At 41.1% G+C, this 17,055-nt stretch overlaps 1 protein-coding gene across 1 annotated transcript in view; it reads right to left on the reverse strand.

The window, feature by feature from the left end:
* Nucleotides 1–17,055, reverse strand: part of dnah5l (dynein, axonemal, heavy chain 5 like) — a 64,261-nt gene that overhangs the window by 25,177 nt on the left and 22,029 nt on the right. The window contains exons 31-58 of the mRNA XM_044339121.1: nt 16,695–16,894; nt 16,199–16,352; nt 15,968–16,078; nt 15,688–15,843; nt 15,347–15,475; nt 14,498–14,713; nt 14,256–14,402; nt 14,005–14,177; nt 13,832–13,902; nt 13,646–13,753; nt 12,899–13,086; nt 12,260–12,454; nt 11,817–11,951; nt 11,274–11,331; nt 10,709–10,840; nt 9,045–9,262; nt 8,615–8,749; nt 8,297–8,473; nt 7,933–8,022; nt 7,413–7,547; nt 6,045–6,146; nt 5,585–5,752; nt 4,510–4,716; nt 3,890–3,982; nt 2,886–3,122; nt 2,544–2,609; nt 1,276–1,416; nt 534–665 (exon numbers count right to left, since the gene is read on the reverse strand). Of these exons, the coding sequence (XP_044195056.1) occupies nt 534–665; nt 1,276–1,416; nt 2,544–2,609; nt 2,886–3,122; nt 3,890–3,982; nt 4,510–4,716; nt 5,585–5,752; nt 6,045–6,146; nt 7,413–7,547; nt 7,933–8,022; nt 8,297–8,473; nt 8,615–8,749; nt 9,045–9,262; nt 10,709–10,840; nt 11,274–11,331; nt 11,817–11,951; nt 12,260–12,454; nt 12,899–13,086; nt 13,646–13,753; nt 13,832–13,902; nt 14,005–14,177; nt 14,256–14,402; nt 14,498–14,713; nt 15,347–15,475; nt 15,688–15,843; nt 15,968–16,078; nt 16,199–16,352; nt 16,695–16,894 (4,074 nt within the window). The remainder of the gene's footprint in view (nt 1–533; nt 666–1,275; nt 1,417–2,543; nt 2,610–2,885; nt 3,123–3,889; nt 3,983–4,509; nt 4,717–5,584; nt 5,753–6,044; nt 6,147–7,412; nt 7,548–7,932; nt 8,023–8,296; nt 8,474–8,614; nt 8,750–9,044; nt 9,263–10,708; nt 10,841–11,273; nt 11,332–11,816; nt 11,952–12,259; nt 12,455–12,898; nt 13,087–13,645; nt 13,754–13,831; nt 13,903–14,004; nt 14,178–14,255; nt 14,403–14,497; nt 14,714–15,346; nt 15,476–15,687; nt 15,844–15,967; nt 16,079–16,198; nt 16,353–16,694; nt 16,895–17,055) is intronic.

Here is a 17,055-nt window from a genome sequence, read left to right on the forward strand (position 1 = left end):
TAGCGGTCCGTGGGCCAAATCTGGCCCTCCAACAAAAATATTCGGCCCCCTAAAGAAAGCTGAAGTTTTCTCTTTTACAGATGACATCAAATCTTTTACACATAAATCTACCGTAGTTAACAATATAAACACAAAATTCACCTAAATCCCAATAACTATGAGCTTATAAACTCTTATACAGCTACATAATGTAATAATTTGTCTTATCTGACCAGAACAGATTTGTATTAATAACAGTACTTCAACCATAAATGACGCCACTGCTTATTGTGTTAGATTATTAATGAGAATTCTGATATCTGCCCTCAGATACAACCCAAAAACTGTTTTATACAAACAAAAACGTATCAAAAACACGTTTTCACCGACACCTGCCTCCAGAAAACAATGCTGAAATAAATCCAGTCCATTGCTGACCCCTGGTGTACAGTATCTGTTACTTTCTTTGTGTTTTTGTCTTTATAAAAATTTAAATTAGAAGAAGAAAAAAGTGCCATAAGTGAAATATAACACGTCTGCTTTGAGCTGAGGACCTTTGGAGCTTCCAGCTCAGTGTCTTCAGGTTCGTCCCCCGTCGCCTCCGGAGCTTCACGCAGGAAGTCCACAAAGCAGCCGTCCCACTGAGCATGCTCGATCAGAGCTCTCCCATGATCCTCCACTGTGATCTGAGTGTGTGTGAGGGGGCGTTAAAGAAGCAATAAAAGTCCCAGTTACAGAATATAATGCTGCCACCATGACAAAAAGGATATTTGCTCAGTTATAAATAATAAAAAGTTTTCTGATTATAATAGGAGAGTTTAGTTATAATGAGAAAAATAAGAAGAAAAAAGATGCTTATCATGTAAAAACAAGTAAATGTTGTTGTTATAATGAGGAAAATATTAGTTTTAATAAGAAAAGTGTTGCTGCTGAAATTAATGAGTGTGAACATTTGAATAAATTGATCAAGTCTTTCTTTTAAAGCGAACACATGATGAAATTCTGCTTAATGAGCAACATGGATGTGTTGTTATCAGCATCCAGAGGATATTTTCCTCTCTGTGTCTCTACTGGAGAAAGAACCAAGACCAATTAAAGTGCCTTTCATTATTAGAAAACTTAATCATCATAACAAGTATTGTATTAATAAGGAAAAACATGTTGTTATAATGAGAAACTTTCCCATTTAAATGGGAAAGTTGATATTTTCTCGTTATAATGAGAACCATAAAGGCACCCCCAACACACACACACACACACACACACACACACACACACACACACACACACACACACCTTCTCCATGATGCAGCTGAAGGTTTGTCTGTCGCTGCTGTCGGTGAATCGGTCGGCGATCACTCGGCTGCATTCATGATGGAAGAGAGCGGAGAGGAGCTCAGAGCTCTGACACACATCAGACTTCACTGTCAGGATCCCCTGAAACACAAACACACAAACACCATCACACACTGTGACACATTCGCACTGATGAACTCCAGACTGTTTGTGGTCATTTGACTGTATATCTTCTCTCTCAGACGGCGGAGAAAGAAAAAGGATTTGACCAATAGTTCCACACAGAGCAAAAAATATTACTATGACAAATACCACAATGTAAAAACGCTTCATTACAAGTAAAAGTCCTGCATTTAAAACATTTCAGCAGATTAATGTGTAGAAATATCATAATACAGCTGCTCATTATGCTGAATGAAGAGTTTCCATATAACATGTGTGTTGATGTCTAGCTCTGATATTATACTGTGTGCACAGTTTCAGCTGCAGCAGCTCATCATTACTGTCACTGGTCAGCGAGAATATGGTGAAAATTAATGACTGAAGGAAATGTGTATTATTGTGTCGAACACACAACTATCCCCAGCCTGCATACATTAATAATTTAACAGTAAATCTTTAACAGCACATTCAAACAAAACAACATTAAAACAGCCATTTCCATTTTTATACATCTGTGCAGCAGAATATTTCAGGGTTTTGTTGAACCATTTCATGGAAAATTAATTCTCTCACACAGTCTGTTTTCCTTCTGAATATCTTTGAATCTACCAACGTCAGTAAACTGAAGATCTTTGGCTTCTAGATGAACAAGATGTAACATCTGGTTCTGGGTCATACGTGTGTCTGATACGCACATTTTCTTCAATTTTATTTTATTAAATGTTTACTTTTAATAAAATTAACATTAGAAACCAAATGATTCCTGCAAAGTAACCAGCAGTGGTGGACAAAGTACACAACTCCATTACTGGAGTCATAGTATAGATACTCCTGATCAAATATTGCTCACATCAACACAAGAGAACTGTTCAAGAAGCACTTTGAACTTTACTGACAGCACAGGAGTAGTTTTCTCTTGTGACAAACACATGACGTAAAAAATACAAGATTTACCTCTGAAATATAGGTGAGCAAAGTCTTCCAAAGTGGAAATATATGAGTAAAGCAGAAGAAACTTCTGAATTGTTTTTTTAAATAGTTCATGTCATTCTGTCTGGTTTTGTTGGGAAAAAAAGCAAAAACAAACTAGCTGGTGTGATTTTTACCTGCCAGATTCTGCTGAGGTCCCGCAGGTTGAAGATGTAGTGGAACTTAGCAGGAGACGGCAACATCTGAGGAAACACAGAGGAGAGATTTCATTACATTTGTCTGGTGGCTGCATGTTCTGTAACATGGCTCCTCCAATGACCTGTTTCATATTAAACATATTAAACCTCCATATTTTTCAGAGCTGATAGAGGTTCAACTCTCCAGAAAAAGCGCTGAGTCATAGAAAAATTACAAAAAAAGTTTTCTGTTTCATGTTTCTAACAAACAGAGAAACTGCATTTTAAGCAACCAGGCACATCAGCATGTAATGTAGAGAAAAGAAAAGGTAACTATTTTACCTTCGCCTTCACAGCCTGCCACACCCGTCTGGTGGTGGGTACGAGGGCGGAGGCAAGGTCGCAGACCACGGCAGGGAAGCCCCTTTCCGGGCAGAAGTACCCCTGAGCCACGGTGCCAAAGATCTTATCGATGGAGGAGTTGGAGGGCAGGGTGCAGTTAAAGATGGAGAACTGCCTCTTCAGACGCTGAGGGATGTCGTTGCGACCGCCACCGGGGTGAATCATTGCTGCCACCAGCTGTTAAAGGTTATTACACTCTTTATTTATCTTTATTCACACTGAAGTTTGAGCAGCAGTGGCTGTTATCATCATCAGTCATAAAGACAAACTGAAAGCAATTTAAAGGATATCTAAAAGTCTAATATGTTGCTCATCAGATACAGACCTTTAAATTAGAATAGAACAGATCTTTATTGTCCACCAGGGTGGAGAACTGACTTCAGCTCATCAAAACATGAAGACGCACTACACATGATTCTTATGTGAAGAGACAGAGAAGCAGTCAGTGTTGTGTCTTTGGCTTAGATCTCATCAGGCTCTTTGCAGAGTTAAGACTACTGATTGATCTTGGGATGAAGGACTTCTTAAATACGTGTTTACGAGGCTTAAACTGGCTGAATAGAGGATGGCAGCTTTCTATAAGGATGCTCCTCTTCTTCCTTCTCATCCTTTCTGTAAAAAGTTGAACTGAGGACTTTTGGGATTTGCCAACTTTTCTGCAGCTATTAGAACAATCCTGGAAAGTTTATTCTTAGATCTACAGTTTAAGTGACCGTACCAGGCAGGAAGATGAAAAGTTAAAACATTCTCAACAAGAGTTTTGTTTACTAGTTCTAAAATTTGCTGCATATCAATGAACTTCAACATTAAAACACACTATAATAAACACTCTAAAAGAAGCCAGTCTGCATGATGAGCACTTGACACTTTCAGTACATCTTACTGATAATACTTCTGTATCTCAGTTCTTCCATCCACCATGGCCTCCGTGTTGAGTTTGTTACCTGAACGTCCACCACGGTGATGAACTCTCCCGGACGATCCAAACTGTAGAAACCTCCCTGCTCCATCAGCTGACGCACAATCTCATTGGTTATCTGACAGCCGGACAAAGATATCAACAATCTGATTGGTTATAAGGTAGAGTTGGGGAAAAGGAGCTTGTTAATGTGATCGGCTGCTGAAGTGTCAAGTGGAGTAAATAATGAAATAAAGACATATCTGAGAACAAATAGAAATAAGGTAATATTTTATTGATAAAAAGAAAACTTGAAAATAGATTTTTAAAGAAATTAAACCAATAATTTACTTGGTTCATCTGGAAGTGCAGATTAGTGTATCAGTAACATCATTGAACATGATTAAATAGGATTATTGATAAATTGTAGTGGTTAATCGCATCTATTCCATTTTTCTTGCAACAATTAGAAATAAAAGACAATATGTGAGTGTGTTTGGAGGTATATTATGTGCTGACTGTGGAGTGTGTGAGTGTGTCAGGAAGGAAAAGAGAATATTAGTAAGAAGAAAATTTAAAAAAAATGAAATAAAATAAAATGAAGGAAAAAAGAAACCAAGACAAGAAATGAACAGAAGACGAAAGATCAGAGAGCTTGAAGATGACCTGGTCTCCCCATTCGTTGATGACGGGCATGTTGATGTCGTCTATGAAGACGGTCATCCTGCGGCCTGCCGGTGGCCCGTAGGTGGCGCCCATTCGTTTATCAATGTAGCTCTCGATGGTTCTCTGGAACATGCCGGGCAGCGTGGCTGAAGAGAAGTTCACCGTCTTACTGAGGTGACGCTCCGGGTCGAGCTTACTGGTGTAACCCTGCAGGGGGAGCCAAAGAGGAACATATAGCTTTAGCATTAGCTTGCTGAGGATAAGAACAAGCTCCAACTACCACAGCCGAATGGAGAGAAGTGTTAACCTGCAGATCACTCTTAGAGTCAAAATCCTGGTCATCAAAACATCCAGATTTATTTAAGTCCTCCACTCAAAAATACGTGTTTCTTCTTGTTCCTTCAGTTGGATGTTGTTCTCTTCTTTGTGCTGAATGATGATGAGCTAAAACGGCCTGTTTCAGACAGAGGCTGAACTGAGGGGCTGCATAAAGGACCAGTAGAAGATAAACAAGGAGTTTTTAACTGGAAATCATGCAAAGATATTCCAGTAGAGCCCCAGAATATAAATATAGAGCTGGAAATGTGCAGAATATGTGTCCTTTAACACGTGTGTTGGCATGATTTGTGACATTACAGCTAGTTTGGAGCCAATCGTGGTTCAATATGCAACTTACACAAGTGTGATGTAGAAATTTGAAGCCTCCTGTGCACAAAACACTGAGAATAGACTTTACAGTAAAGTAGGAGACATCTTGTGTTTAGAGGAAAAACTTTAGAAATGAACAATATTTACATGTTTATTCATTACATGTAGGAGAAAATTCCTGACAGGTTAATTAAAGATTTCTGTGGAAAACCCAGGTCAGATACAAATTATTATTCAGAGCACAGGAGTTTTATGTCTTAAACATGTCTGACGGGTAACTTCAAGTCTTAAAAGAGGAGTGTTTTCAGTTGTTGCATATTTGTGTAAAAGTTATGACACTAACAGTATTATTATGCTGCTGTCTGCCAGGTGAGATTACGTTTGTCAACAGTTTCATTCCTGTGTTCATTCTCTCTCTGCGTCTCACTTTTATCATGACGGTCTTGGCGGTTCCCTGCTCGCCGATCAGCAGCACAGCCTTCCTCTGCTTCATGATAGTCTGCATCAGGAAGTCCGTCCTCACGTTGTCCACGTTGGGAACCAGGATGGACGAGTAGTCAGGGACGTGGTCTTTGGGGTAGACATACTCTGGGACCTGGATCATAACATCACATCATAACATTTTGCTAAAGTGTTTTTTAATGTGGAGATATTGAAGAAAACCTGCAGATGTCTATTTGACCAATTCAACCTCTTTTTTTTGCAATGAAGCACTGCAGTGAGCAGATACAGAATATGTGGAAAAAATCATTGACTTTGAGGCAAATTGAGGGGAATTTTAAGAGGCACATGGGAGGTAAAGGGTTAGGGTCAGGTGGCCGAATATTGAGTTGTATCAAAGTTTCCTGGACCTCTGACTGAAATGCGGAAGTTTAGTGTCCACAGACCTTGTTGGACCAGTGCTCCCACTGTCCCTGCTCGTTGACGGTGAACTCAAAGATGGTCTGATCATCCTGAGTGTGCGGCAGGTCCAGAGACGAGTTGCAGCTCTTCAGACAGAAAAAGATACAAACATTCCATCCATTACAGCCTCCTAAAGTCCAACAACAGTAAACCAAGTGATCGAGTGACTGAGATCTGTCACAGATCTGTTCTATTTCAATAAATAAAAACATACATTTAGTCACTGCTGAGGAAATTCTACGACCTCTGGTTTCACAACAATATTTGGTGTTTTCACAGTTGGGAAGAGGAAGTGCTGTGCAATGATCACAGATGGGGGTGACAATTAAGCGTCCTCTAGAAGCTCCTTGCAGCCACCAAATGAACATCTTGGCAAATAAATCTGATTCTGTGTGTCTGACAATTTTTGTAACTTTCCAAAACTGACAATCTGACTTCATGTCTCTCTTTATTATGTTCATTCCACCACATTTTGCTGTAACTATCTAATATGAACATGTGTGCAACTCTGATGTTTTCCAGGGGATACTGTCTGAAAATGTGTGCTGTTAACCCTGAATTTAAGCAGTTATCACATCTCCCCCCTCTCTGTGATGGCCAGTGTTTCACTCTGCCTTTGAGTGTGTACGTTCAGAACAACTATGACAATTTTGATTTGTCGTGGTTGGAAAACATATGAAGTAGTTTTTTTTGAGCATCACTTACTAGTAACGGGGATAAAAATATAAACTTTGTCCTGAGGTTGGCGCTAGAGGAAAGGTCAGACATCCTTAGTATCCATCCTCTGTGGATCATGAGTATCCACTGCAAATTACATGGAAATCTGGACAGCAGTTGTGGAGATATCTCAACTTCAAACAAGACTGAACTAGTGATGGGAATTACGGTTCTTTGAAGGGAGCCGGATCTTATGGCTCTCACCATGTTTGGATCTTAATGTCAGACCTGGACTAGCCATCAGGAGCACCGGGAGAATTCCTGGTGGCCTGGCAAGCTGATTGACCTGTAGTGTCAGGCCAGTGTTAAAAATGCTAATTGAAATGGGTAAATCAAAGAGAAAACAACACAGGGCAGCTACAGTCCCTCAGAACTGTAGACCGCCAACCCCCCCGACCTGCTTTTACTCTAATTGTGTGATCTCTGTCATCACACATGATTGGTTGGACGCACACACACACACATCAACACAACATTCAGTCAGTGCATGCACGTGGCTGCACATTGTGAAAAGATCATCCTATTATTCTATCTTGTATTAATTTGCCTCATAGAACCGACTCGTTCACGACTGACGCATCACTAGACCGAACAAAGACAACAACAACAAAAAAAGAAATAAAAGATTCACGCACCTTTAGGAAGGCCTCCATCTTGGCTCTGTCGTCCAGCTCCAGCAGTGCTCCAAGAGACCACATGACCGCAAACACAAACAGTCGACCCACATCGCCATGGGAACCCTGTTTCTCCTCCGCTGCTGGGAGCAAACCCTGAACACATCAACATCAACATACTCAAACAAAAAAAGACATCCGGAGGACTGAATGGAGACGAGGGGACAACAGGAGATTAATGCTGGGATCAGATTATACAAATTCAGCCCAATTTCGTTTTCAGATTTTGTCACAAATTTCCAGCGTTGGACCCAATTATGGACTTTGGGAACAACGAACGGGCCTTGTAGTGCAACATAATCAAAGAACAGTCGTGGTTCGTCACCCTGACAAAAAGTCTAGCATTCGTAGGAGTTTGACATCTCCTACGATGTGCTCCTTGACGTTGACCAATAGGATGACAGAGTGCTCTCTGGTGCACATCTGTAAACAACACTGACACAGAAACACTGAAGTACTATGTTTTACTTTTTTGTCATACCTGCAGCAGGTCAATTGTCTGTCTGATGTACATACACTCCAGCACCAGCATCTTAGGAGACACAGCAGTGGAGACAAAGTCCAACAAGTCCTGAAGGAGGAACAGAAAAATAACAACACTATGTTCCTTTCTTTCCTTTTTGACCAGCGCACCTTAAATACACTGATGGAGACATTCTATATACCATTCCATTTACCACACAACATTAAAAGTATTAAAGCTGAAAATAACAAATAAGTTGAGAAAATTAAAAATATGAAACAATGACTGTGATGGATTATCTCTCTGTGAGTAGATTTTGTATAGAAATAAACAGAAATTGATGGCTGCCAATAATGATTCAAAGGTTTCTCCTTGTGCTCACCTGGTAGCAGCAGTTGAAGCAGACTTTCAGGGCATCGGCCTGTTGTTCTGGTAGTTTCTGTAACCAGGCCTGCAGGATGGGGCTCCAGCCGAGCACCGAGGAGCTCATAAACACCATCCCATTCCGGGACACCGTGGCCGGGGAGGCGTTGTCGATGTTGTGGGGCTCAAAAACAATCTGCAGGCAGAACGCAAAGGACATGACGTAACTTCAGATCTTCTATATGACTCGGCAGCTTCTCCTCTGATTCAAATAAGGTTGACTTGCTGATTAAAACATGAGACATGACAGTCAGACTCAGGGTTGTTGCTTCGTCACCTTGCAGCAGGGAGCCATGGGGATCCGGTCTCCATTCGCCAGCGTCAGGGTTTTGTTGTCATCCAGAACTGAGTTTAAGTTCTCAATCCAGATGGCGTCCACCGGTCCGTCCAACACGATCCAGATGGATTCTCCCTGACACACAAACAGACACACGGTATTCATTTTTGCACGCCTCTCTCTCCATACATATCATGTTTTTAAAAAACAACTAAATGTAGTTTTAAGTTTAGATCGTGTTGGATAGTGGCTAGATTTTTTAGCAAGTTTCAAGGAAACTCATTAATTCATTCTTGCTGACCCCACTGACAGATTTTCTTCTTCTTCTCAAATTTCACTAGTTGAAAGAATATTTTGTACTATCTCAAATGTTTACTTTGGTTTGCGCTCTCTACATCCGTTCATTCATTCATCTGAAACATCCATCAACCTTCTTGGCCTTGAGAGTCTTCCTCCACAGAGTGGAGAAGACTCCGTCTGTCCAGTCATTGGTGGTGACGTCCAGCGTGCCGAACATCTGCGAGGCCGTGATGGCTTTAGGGTTCATCCTCATCTCCCGATGAGGAGAGCCACACTCCGACATGGCCTTCATCAGCGTGTGGATGCACGCCGTCTTCCCGGCGCCGCTGGGACCCAACGTCATCATACCTGCAAGAGCGGAGGAACAGCTGCTCTCACTTCCATACTGAGCACAGCAGGAGTTTCTCTGGAAATCTTGGGGGCTTTAACAACCTTGAAGGTTGAAGGTTTTTTGTTTGTTCATTTCTCATTTTGCCTTGTTTTGTTTTTGTGCGCTTGAGCTTTGAATAGTATAAAGCAGAAAGTATGGCTTGTTTTTTCTTTTGAGCCACTGAGATTCACAGTACTTTGATTATACTATTATCACGTTTCTGTGTTTCAACTCTGATTCTCATTGTTAGACTGACATTTTTTCTTGTCATATTTCTTAATAAAAATATTAAACAAAAAATTCTCAGTACTTCAATAATATAAATAAAAGATTTAATGTTTTTCCACCAGAATTGTATTCCTGGCAGCATGGAGAGGGCTTTGAAAACAGCTTTTTGACCTTCTTGTGGGGAAATAAAACTAACATTAGCCCACATTTTACTGGCTCAATATTTCCTAAAATGTTTTGAAAATAATTGTCTCAGAACTGTCTCTTTTTCCCCAAATATTTGTGCCAAATTACACAGTTATTTTGAGTTTTACAGCAGTTGTTGATTTCTAGAAGAATTTTACATTTCAATGAATCAAGTCAATTTTATTTGTATAGCCCAATATCACAAATAAATAAATTTGCCTCAGGGGGATTTACAATCTGTACAGCAGTACAACATCTAGCAGAATAATGTGTGTGTGTGTGTGTGTGTGTGTTTGTGTGTGTGGGGAGGGGTGCATACCACTAAATACATTCACAACACTAATTGACACCAATCATTAACCTTTACTCAAATATAAACACCAGGACAAAGACAAATGATCCAAAGGAATATTTAAAGTCCACATACAGATTTTTACACTCTGGAAGGAATTCCTTGGATTTAATATGGTTTTAACACAAAATGCAGTTATCTTTGAGATTCCTTAAACATATTTTACAGGATAATTTCTTCACCATCAGGTTAAAACTTCAGGCTGACTGAATGTGCTGCAACAAAGGTGTTTGCTACTCACTATAAGATGGGATGAGGCAAAATATATAAAATGATATTAAATCGAGAACACAAATGAAGTAATACCTAGCCAGGAATGACTAAACTGAGAGCACGAATGACACCTCCTGGGCTCCGTAGATTTTAATTTATAACACAGGTACTGCACCTACTGACCTGACAGCCCAAAATCTCTGGGAAACCTGACATCTAGTGGTGAAACACAGGTACTGGAACCCATCTGATGGCTGTCTTTAGTACCAAATAATGATGACATTATAATAACAATGATCCTATTTGTGCTTCATCCTTCATATTCCTGCTCTCCAGAGGATGAACCCTTTAGATTTTAATGTGACCTTTACTCTATCGCCACCCTCAGGACAAACTTAACATTTTCTATCCAGCACTTTCATGTTTTGTAAGGAATGATCTGTACCGTGTCGGACTCGCTGCGTCTCATAGAGCTGAACCAGTTTGAGGATCCAGGGAGGATGAGCGATCAGACCGGCCTGCTGAGCCTGACTGAAGATGGATGACTCCAAGTCTGGATACCCTGCCTTATCCAGAACTACAGAGGAGGAGGATGATGAGGAAGAAAAAAAAAAGTCTTTAAAACATATTTAGAAAATTAATCATGTAAAACTAAGCCACAAAAAGAGACCTGTCATGTGAATATAAGATAAAATAAAGTGTAAGATATACTTTATTTTCCTCTTAAGGATATCTCCAGACATAATTAGCAGCGTCCTTACAATCATTCCTACATAAAAAAGACATTCAACAGAAAAAAGCAAGCAAAAAAACCCAAAACTAAGCAAAACACAAAATGACTGCGACAGAATAAATCAGTCAGTTCAAACAAGTATCAAACAACCAAAATATCTCCTCATAAATGTTCATATGTTTTTATTTACATCCAAAACCACTCTGATAAGAAACTCTACACATAGTTTGCAACAGCAGAGAGATGTTCTGGATGTGATGTGATAGAGGCAACCTACCAATACCAGGAAACAGATCATTGATCAGACTCATGAACAGCGGCTCATCCTCATCCACCTACAGAGAGACAGAGAGAACCCACGTTAAGCTTTTACTGTTATGAAAAGAATATAATAATAAATAATCTAAATGTATTAGTTCGGTTTCATATTAAAAACATACTTTAAATCTGCAGTCAAAAATGAAAAATAACGACAATTTTGTAAACAAAGTAAGCATACTACTCTCTACTTCCCACCATGGTGAATTTGCATTTTCCTTCTTCCTACTAGAACTCACACACAGTGTTCTGTTATTTTTTTTATAGATAGTGGAACATAAACGTACCATAAAAACAAGACAAGCTTGAGAGGGTTAAAAGAAGAATTAGGGTTAGTCACCTGGATTATATTTGTTATCAAATAAAAGGAATTCTTTGAGAATAATTGGAAATTTAGCTCATAGATGGATGTGTTAACAACAAACTGGACTTTTGAATTAGTGACGGTTATTCATAAATGTCAAGTAATAAAAGCACCTAAACACCTGTAACACAAACATACCAGTTTGGAGAGGTTCATGTCTCTGAGGACCCTCATCACCACAGTCTTCTCTGGTTCTGACGGGTTGGATCTCTTCACGGCTCCCAGCGTCCTCAAAACTGACAAAATGTTCCTCAGACCAAAATCATAATGGACCTGGTGTAAAAGCATCATTATGATGATGAGGTTAAATATATAAGAAATACTTTTTGCAAGCTGAATAAGCAGAAACAAGAAACATGTGATTATGATTGAGATTATGTAGTAATCTAATTAGGAAAGAGACAAAATAAGGATTTTAACTGACAAATGACAATTGAGAAACTACATAATTTTAGAGCAAAATGAGAATTTTAGCAGGAGGAGAAAGTTTTAGAAATGACAAAAATCTGACGGGATTGTTGCAGGGAGAGAGAGGCACAGAGAGGCGTCTTCAGCTCTATCATTATCATCAGTCTCCTGACCTGCTTGGAGAGCTGCTCCTCACACAGTTTATAGAGTGTGTAGAACTTCCTGCTGAGAACCTGGTTGTCACGGAAACCTGCACTGGCCAGTTTGACCCTCATGATGATGGCTCGGTCCGGGACCATCATGGCAACCGTGCGGAACTGGATCTTCAAGTTCTCAGGCAGCTCCTGACGACCAGCATAACCAGGGTTCTGGAGAACCAAGAGGAACTTTGTGGTTGGTTCCGAGGTAGAACAGTTCTTGAACTCTCTGACAGGTTCTGACTATTTCTGAGGTAATCCAGTTTTAGAACTACTTCTCAAAATCTGTTTCTGAAGAAGTTCAGTTCTAGTTTCATTTCTAGAACTGTACTGCAGTTTCTGTTCCTTCTTTTTCTAGAAGCCGTTAGCCGGATGTATTGTAGTCAGTGTATTTCTGGAAAACTCTGAGATGGTTGAGCTCCAGAAATCTCAGGAGTCCTCTGGGAACTTCTACAGCTAACTATGTGACAAAATCCATGTTCAGGGATATTGCTGAAGTTCTACACGTTATCGAGAATCTGGTTACCTTTGTTTACTAAGGTTCTGTGATGTTTCTGTGAGTGAATAACAGCAATAATGTTTTAGCAGTGTTTCGTGAGGTCAGAGCTCAGTTACCATGGTGAGGAAGATGCCGAACTCAGGGTCCATGTCGACCACGTCTCCGTCAGTGAAGACAAACTGTTTCTTCTTGTTCTTCTTACACTGCAGGACGATGTAGATCTGCTGGGCGGCGACAGACAGCACAGGCAGCTCGATGCGGTTGAACTCATCAAAGCAGCCCCAGGCTCCGGACTGGGCCAGACCTGCAGAGACACAATAACCAACTGTAAATCCTTTGGTGTTCAGTCAGTAACAATTCATCTACATCCGGCTGCTTGGAGGTTTGTTTGGCATCACTTCCAGTTTGAGTCTCCATGTCTTCTTATAATGTTGTTGAGCAAGATGTCCTCAGCTAGATCTGCCCCCTTAAACCCAAAAGATGTGGACCAACCTGAACTGAACTGAGTTTGGGTCCAGACAAAAGCATAATTTCCACTGCTGATGGGGGGGATCATCTGCCTCAGTTTTCAAAATCCTATTTTAGTCTCTGTCACTTTTACTTTTTAACTTTGATTCATTGACTAGAATCTCTCTAAACAGTGTCCTCTCACTGTCCAACCAATGAGATCCAGATTAGAGAAGCTCTGAGTTGATTAAAAATGTTTAATGCTTATCTGAGTGACCTTCAGTTATACTGTGAGCTCACAGCATCATTGGTCATTAGCAGTTATTGAATACAGGAGGAAGCAAGCAGGAGGTTACCGCTATCTACTGATACACACTAACCAATGCACTAGAGTAATCACACACACATTCACTCACCTTTGTAGATACGTCCCAGTCCTCTGTAGTCCATCTGGTCCGAACAGTTGAAAACAACCACATATTTCCCCAGACAGCGACCCATGTCTTTAGTGGTCTCTGTCTTACCTGGAAACACACACTGTATCAGAGCAACAAAGTCAATATGAGGATACATCATTAAGCTGTCACCTGAGACTGTGTTACCTGTTCCTGCTGGACCAGCCGGAGCTCCACCCATACTCATCCCCAGAGCCTGGGACAGAGTGATGTAACACCTGGACAGATGTGCAAACATACATATCTAGTTCTGGCTGGACAATGAAGGCATCATCTTAATAATCACGTCACCCTGCTGCATGTGTCAGGTGTCTGTATACCTGTCTGTCAGTGGGGTGATCACCAGTCTGTCTGTGCAGCCCAGGTATTCATTGCAGTAGCTGAACTCCACATCTGTGATTTGGATGACACATCTGTCCGTCTCCTCCAAGAAGTAAAACCTTGACTGTTTCTGCCACTCGAAGTCTGATGCAGACCGCACATTCAGACGCACCTGTTGAGATAAAATAATAATATTTCCCTCTCTTGTCGATATTAAGCTGTACTTTTGTGCGTCCGTCTGTCCACACACCAGCTCGTCGAAGATGTCTCTCTGGTGGACGTGGATGGTGATGAGCGTCTCGTACTTGGTCCTCTCGTTCCTGCTCAGCTCTCTGGTTGTCATGTCGATCAGCTCGTTGAGGAGGTCCAGGAACTTCTGATTGGTCGTCTGCATGATCTGCCAGCCAATCAGGTAGGAGACAGTGAAGGGGGAGGGATCTCAATAATGAATGACATGTTTCCCCTCCTCCTGTTTTGAAAATAAAAGCAAACCTTCTTGTCAGACTTGCTGAGGACCAGCGCTTCCTCTGCATCTCTGGTCCAGATCATCTGGATTCCCAGCAGGCCGACCTGAGCCGGGAACGCAGCCTGGAACTCCAGCAGCTTCAGGCCCGGGTCGCTGATGGCCAGGAAGGCCTGACGGATGATGGTATGGAGGGTCTGCCTCACCCCGGCTAACAGCTGGCCTAACCAAACCTCCACGTTCCCCTGGAGGGGACACGTTCAGCCGTTAAAAACTTCTCTATCTTTGTCTCTTTCTAAGTCTTTCTTTCTTTTTTCTGAGTCTGTTTCTTTCTTTCTTTCAATTGTTAAAGCTTCATTTTTCATCCCATTTTACTTTTTTGAACCAGGTAAAAGCCTCATTGAGATTAAAATCTAATTTTCAAGACAGACCTGGCCAAGAGGGCAGCATAAAAACAACAATCTAGTTGGTCTATGACCAAACCCTTGCATCTCTACTAAGCTCTGATTGTTTGATGCTGATGGTCTGTAGGAATTCAACTTTTTCTTATGCAATGCTTGGTGACATTTACAGGAGTTTTTCCACTTTCTAACTTCTGAAAGAACCAAAGTTCTTTGTGCACAATAAGCAACTGCCATATTTCCCATTATTACAGTCCTGGAGGGTATTTTTTTTTCTTTACAAAGAACTGGATTATTGACACCTCCTTGCAGGTTTTGATGAACCTCTGGATTACTGTCTGCCACATCGTCTTTAATATGCCCTACACATAAGAACTTTAATGTTAAAATCTAAATTTATAATAACAGGCAGAGAATCAATGCAGTTCATGGCAAATCCCCATAAGGACAGTAACACTTGTTTGTGTGTGTACATACCTGTGCCAGGACAGGCTGGCTCAGATCTACAGTTTCTCCTTCTTGGGACTGAAAACTGATCATCTGGTCGTAGATTTTCTCACTGAAAACAACTCTGTTAACGTTGTCAAACAGACTGAGCAGATGAGCCTGAGAGAGAGAGATGATTTGGATTTTAATTTTTATTTTATCAAACAACAACAACAACAACAACAACAACAACAACACAGGAAAGAAGGTACAAGAAACAAAAGCAGAGAAAAAGATACTGTTCGGAGTTGGGAGGGAAGAAAGTAAAGTAACTTAAAGTTAAATTGTAAAACATTATAAATCTATCAGTATCACCTGTACATGTGTGTTACCTGTATGGTGTGCGAGTCGGAGGCCTGGCCCAGAATCTCCAGCAGCGCGGGATCGGACACAAAGAAAAAACGAGGAAACACCAACCGTTTCTTCTCCAGGTAACCAGACAGAGACTTCTGACAGAGCTCCAGCTGCTCCAGCAGGTGAGGGAGCAACTGGAGGACGATGAAAAGAGAAAGAAGAGAAAAAGATCTGGTCAGAATCAAGGATGGATCCATATTTAACAGCTGTGGCAGAATCTTGTAAGCGCTGTGTTGCTCAGAGGCACGCGGGCAGCACCTGGATGAGCGTCTCGTCTCCCACACAGCACTGCACCACGTTGGGAACCTCGTGCGCTCGCTGCATGATCCTCTGCCATGACTTATCAATGTTCTGGAAACGTTTGGCTTCCTGGATGAGTTAAAGATAACCTTTATAGTCTATCTAATGTGACGAACATGTCAAGGCTACACATATAATAAACAACCGCATGGATCAAGTGGGTTTTGGGACTTTGGTGTTTGTTGCGACCTGAGGCAGCTGCTTGGCGATGTCTCCTCCCACAAACACCGCCTCCAGGTAGATCCAGAGGTTTTGAACCGACAGCCACTTCTCGATGATCTCAGAGGTGTTGGAGAGTTTTTGGACCCACAGCTGGATAGACGGCTTGAACGGAGCATTGTATCTGCAGAAGAACGTACACAGACCACCTGTTCGTTCATACATGCATCCATTCATTCAGTCATTTGTTCACTGATCTATCGGTCACATTACCACCCTCTTTCATTTCACTACATTTCATGTTTATTTTCAGTTTCTGGTTTTGGATCTCTGTCTTTCTTTCGTGCCTTTCAAGTCTTTTTTTCAGTCCTTCAGGACTTTCTTGCCTTTAGAGTCTTTATTTCTTTCTTTCCTTCAAAGTCTCTCCTTTCTTTTCTTTCTTTCTTCTTCTTCCTGAGCCCTTTTCTTTCCTTCCAAGTCTTCCCATCCTTCTTTCCTTTCCTCCTTGCCTCCCTTGTCTCCCTACCTGTTGCTAAGCAGTGATGCCAGCACCATCAGACTGTCTTCCATCATGGAGATTTTCTCAGCGGTGTCGGCTCCTCTCAGCAGCAGTTCTCCTCTGGTCCTGAAGGTGGCGAAGCTGAGCATCTGGCTGCTCCACTCGGCCACCACGTCCTTCAGCTTGGCCTCGATGTCCCGCTCCTTCACCGCGCTGATACAAACATCCTGATGCACAAAGGAAAAAAGTCTCATAAGGAAATCTTTCAGCAAACATCTTGAAAGAGAAAGTAAGTTTTAAATGATTATACTCTTTTGTTTTTAATGGTTTAAACGTAAAAGTGAAGCATTTTGATTCCAGACTTTTCAAGGCTGTTGACGAGTGTTCA

This window comes from Thunnus albacares, chromosome 21 (assembly GCF_914725855.1).
Source record: "Thunnus albacares chromosome 21, fThuAlb1.1, whole genome shotgun sequence".
NCBI classification, from domain to species: Eukaryota; Metazoa; Chordata; class Actinopteri; order Scombriformes; family Scombridae; genus Thunnus; species Thunnus albacares.